This window comes from Galeopterus variegatus, unplaced genomic scaffold (assembly GCF_000696425.1).
Source record: "Galeopterus variegatus unplaced genomic scaffold, G_variegatus-3.0.2 Scaffold860, whole genome shotgun sequence".
Taxonomy (NCBI): Eukaryota; Metazoa; Chordata; class Mammalia; order Dermoptera; family Cynocephalidae; genus Galeopterus; species Galeopterus variegatus.
The window spans coordinates 133,751-138,763 of NW_007726971.1; the positions used below are offsets into that span (position 1 = coordinate 133,751).

Consider the following 5,013-nt stretch of genomic DNA (forward strand, 5'->3'; position numbering starts at 1 on the left):
CGGAAAAAAAAAAAAAAAAAAAAAAAAAAAAAAAAAAAAAAAGATAATCTTTCCATAAGCTTTTTGAAGACCCCTCGGGGGTGTGTGTGTGTGTGTGTGTGTGTGTGTGTGTGTGTGTGTGTGTGTGTATAGATACGTTTACAACTATATTTCTGTCTTCTGTTCATATATATGAAAACTCATGAGTTTACACAGGTACATCCAATTTCTTGTTTTCTTTCTGCTCATATTGCATCTCCCTTTTGGACAACGAGAAACCTGGCTCTCATCATTCTTAAAATATTTAGATATTAGATCAGTGCCCATATGTAACCAGTCTTCTGTTTCCCCATTCTTCGTGTGTATTTTCTCCTTACTATACTTGGGTTCTGGGACTCAGATCGTACGGATCTGGCCAGTGTCCAAAGGCAGGCTTGTTACAAAACTTTCTTCTCTGGCACTTTGGCCCCAGTCCTGCCGTTTGTTTCCAAAAGTTTTTCATTTGGAAAAATTCAAAATGCAAGCAAAGACTTTTCCACAAAAATGTTCTTTGGAGAATTATTTATAATAAGGGAAATTAAAAACAATGTAATGTTTATCTAATAAATGAAGTTTTTAAATGATAAACTGCAAGGTATATTAATGACAAGAGAAAATGTTGGTGTTAAAAGTAGAAAAAGCAGATTATGAAATTATAATGTTTAGTATAATCTGAATTGTTAAAAACAAAAAAGGGTAAGGAAGACATAAGCCAAAATATTAGTAAAAGTTTCCTTTGGGGATAGAATTGTGTGTGTTTTATTTTGTTTTGTTTTAAGTGCTTTTTAAAAACTTTGTGTTACCTAACCTACAGAACCGGGAATATAAGGTTTTTTTTGTTTGTTTGTTTTTTTCCTTTTTGTCTTTTTTACTGACTGGTAACGGGATCGCAACCCTCGGTGTTGCCCCCGCACCTCGCTCAGCCAGTGAGCGGGAACCGGTCTGTATGTAGGATCTGAACCCTCAGCGGGAGCGCCGCCGCGCTTCCCAAGCGGCGCACTGTAGCAGTGCGCCACCAGGCCGGCCCTCCAGCAATTGCTTTTTAGCGGGTGCCAGAATAGAGAGAATCATAAAATGTCAGGACTAGACTTCTAATATTTTAGAATAGGAGTCTTGAGGCCTAAAAACTTCATGAGGGTTATTCTACTGGTTTGTGGCCGAGTCAGCACTAAGACCTAAATCTCCTGACTTCTTACTACACCAGACATCACAGACTCAAATTACGTTCCCCCAAATTACTATGGATCAACATTTTTTTCATCTAACCAATGATGAGGCTTTGCTACATGCTAAATACTTCATTCCATTCTGATAGTAAAACTCTTTGAACATAACCAGCTTAGCAGGAAAAATATCTTCATCCTTTTCACTTCATTCAGCTACTTTGCCACTTGTCTGTAATGGGAAGTTTAATAGAAACAGATGAGTCTGAAGAAGCCCAGCTTGTAGGGGAATTGGGGCACAAATAAGAGTGTCAAATGTGAGGTCCAGGACTGAGGGAGTCTAGGAAAAGGTTTTGTAGAGGAGGTAGTACTTAAAGTGCCTCTTGAGGGAAACAATCTTAAATCAAGGTCAACAGGAAGAGAGCAACAGCAGACATATGCAGAAGTGGGTGTGTCTGGATAATAGTAAACTAAGGGTCCCTGGAGGAAACCAGTTGATAAGGGTGGAAATGAAGGCCTGGGATATTTGATAGGCAATGAAAAGACAAGTGCTGCAGCCTGTGTACCTTCCCTCTTGTGATGAGATGCTTTGTTACTGTGATGTGTGTTCAAATAAAGCCAGTGACATCTTTTGCTGTTACTTAATGTTTTTGTTGTAAGAGCTTAAATTTATTGTTATGACAATGAACTTCTTGAAGGCTACAATGAGTTTGACTTGAAGAAATAATGAGTGCTCAGTGAGGAAGCTGAAAATGAAAGCACGTGAGTGAAAAGTGAATGAGAAGCAGATGAACTCAGAATGCCAAGAGTGACCCACAGAAGGCAGATCAACCACAATTTGGGTCAGGCAGATGCTTTAAGGGACTACAAAAGCTCTCGGGGATTTATGGGATCTGATTCCAGTTTTTTTCCTTTGCAGAATGTTCACATCTTACCACGTACAGTTCTTTACATGGCTGATTCAGAAACTTTCATTAATCAAGAAGAGTGTCGTGGCCATAAGAGAGGTAAATATCAAAAGAAAAAGTTTTGGTTTTTTTGTTTCTTTATGTACCTTCTGTTTAGAGTTAAATATTATACTGATCCTAAGAGTTACTACTTTCTGAGGCTCTGGAGCTGCCCCCTGTAGTATGCATGTATATATATCTTTGAACCTTAAAGAGCCCTTTTTGCTTCAGATTGATTTCTAAACCTTGCAGTACAGTTGAAACAAATTCTTTAGAAAGGTGTTTTTCTCATTTTGAAATACTTTAATCCTCCAGGCACTTCTTTTTATTATTAAAACAGGATGTATGACTTTGGCTGTTTAATCCTTTTATTGTGTTCGATTATGGGATCCCTTTTACCAGAGTTATCTACAGATATTGTGCATTCTTGGCTTGCTAGGGAAAAGGCAAACTAAGTATCCAACATGGGCACATGGAAGCCCAGAATTAGACTTAGGTAATGGATTATCATTGTCTAATTTGAATCCAGTTGACCGTTAATGCAGAAAAGTAGTAGTTATGCTAGATCAGCTGAACAGAAAGGTACAGTAGCAAGTTTAAAATTTAGTGCTCCTACTAAATTTGATGCCATTGGGGTAAAAGCAGTACAGCATACGAACACAGGGAAAGGCGAACTAGTGATGCTAAAGGTCAGATTAAGAATTTAAAATATAAAACGGGCCAAAATGGGAGAAACATTTATTTTATTCAGAACTTTTAGACTTTCTTATAAAGCATTCTGGTGTCAAATGACTTAAAGACTTCCAGTATTTGCTTTTCTTTTTTCTTTTTTTTACATTGTCATATTTGACTTTAAATGGATGCTATTTAATAATTTTGCTATGGTATTATTACAGCAAGGAAAAGAACTAGCATGGAAACAGCATTTGCCCTTGAGAAGCTATTCCCGAAACAATGCCAGATCCTTGGGATTGCGACCCCAGGAATCGTAGGTGAGAGAAATTAGCAACTTGACAATTTCTTCCATGCATTAGTATGTGGGGTCCTTTAGTTTGTGAATTATTTGTAGCTTAAAAGCCCATTTATATTCCTAGCCATTTAAAATACAATACAGTTAGTCATATTTACTACGGTAGTATATTTGACTTAATGTTAATGTTTGTTAAGTTATTGTGCTTAGTATTTCAAATCTCAGGGCTACCTGTATAAACCAAATATAATGTGTAATGCATGTCTTTCCATTCATAAGAGGGAAAAGATCTCATTCTACCTCTGTCCAAATTAGAAAGTATTTGTGGGCATTTTCAGAGTTCTGTCAGTCCAACCAGTCCTGTTTCTGGTGGGTAGGGGTGACGTGGGGCTGGATTAGGAGTTAAGATGGGCCTTACTGGAAACTTCTGTTTCTCTGCTTGGCTACCAGTGTTTGTAGTTTATAGCATGAAGTTGTGTCCTTTTCCATGTTTGATTGTTGTTGCTGGTGAATTTTTGCTGGTTTTTATTATTTTTGACTTTTTAATAGGTAGCAGGGGAGAGAAATTCTGTTGAGGCAGTAGTGGTGCAGCAGTTAAGATATCTGGATTAGAATCCCATTTATAGGGGCCAGCCTGTGGCTCACTTGGGAGAGTGTGATGCTGATAACACCAAGGCCACAGGTTCAGATCCCTATATAGGGATGGCCGGTTGGCTCACTTGGGAGAACCTGGTGCTGACAACACCAAGTCAAGGGTTAAGATCCCCTTACTGGTCATCTTTTTTAAGAATCCCATTTATACCACTTAGAAGAAACTTGGTCAGACTTTGTATGTGTTTCACTTTGGGCAAGTACCTAACTTCATGTGGCTTCAGTTAACCCATTAATCAGATGGGGATGATGATAGTAGTACCTTCCTTGGAGGGTTGTGAGGATTAAATGAGTTAACATGTTAAGAATTTAGAATAGAGATAGGCAGTAAGCAATAAATAAATGTTAGCTATTGTTATTTTCTTTGTTCCAACTCAGTAGTATTCCATACTTGACATTTTAAAATCTTCACTGAATGACTTCTGATCTGAATTTGAGTCTTGTACAATGAAGTACAAAGGATTTCAAGTGCTTACAAATGAATAAGGTGTATATGTGTGTGTGTGTGTGTGTGTGTGTGTGTGTGTGTGTGTGTGTGTAATGAATAAAGGTATATATGTAAATAAAGGTATATATATATATAAATGAATAACGATATATATAGTTTCATCTCTACTACCATCAGATCCCCACTACTATACTGTTATATCTACCTTATTAATCTTACTTAATCTTAACTGGATTAAAAATATGATAGAAGTGACCATGGTTTTCTTTAAACTTTTACATTAAATGAGCAATCAAGTTTTTAGCATTACTGTTTACTAACAAATGCTTATATAGAATCATAGCTTTAATTTCCTACATCATTTTCTTGGTCCCCCCCATCTGTACCCACTGTGGCTTCCCCAAAGTGTGACCAAGTTTCTCCTTTTTAAAATTTCTGCTGGGGGGATAGGGACAGGAGAGGGAGGGTCAGACCCGCGTGACATTTCTTCTGCCTTCTGTGACCCTATCATGAGGGGGTCGGAAGTCTACCTTTTGTACTGGCCTTCTTCTGAAGCAGTTTTGACGTTGCACCTCTCTTCTCCCTAAGTTCTCTCATGATCTTGTTGTTAGGAGTAAGTATCACGCCAACTCCCTGTAGTCGGGACTGGTCCTCTCTGTTTTTTTGGAGCCCCACCCCGCCTTTTTATTATTTCTGGTACCCCCAATAGTTGGTGGAAACCGGTTCTATGTGTGTCTGAACAAAACTTTCACCAAACAGTTGATCTGATTCCTTTATCTTAAGCCACAGTATAGTGCTTGTTTTTGTTTATTTGCT

The 5,013-nt window shown here is 37.9% G+C and overlaps 1 protein-coding gene across 1 annotated transcript in view; it reads left to right on the forward strand.

Moving 5' to 3' along the window:
• FBXO22 (F-box protein 22) overlaps positions 1–5,013 on the forward strand; it is a 37,265-nt gene that overhangs the window by 3,445 nt on the left and 28,807 nt on the right. Inside the window, exons 3-4 of the mRNA XM_008572984.1 lie at positions 2,101–2,188; positions 3,025–3,120. Coding sequence (XP_008571206.1) covers positions 2,101–2,188; positions 3,025–3,120 — 184 coding nt within the window. The remainder of the gene's footprint in view (positions 1–2,100; positions 2,189–3,024; positions 3,121–5,013) is intronic.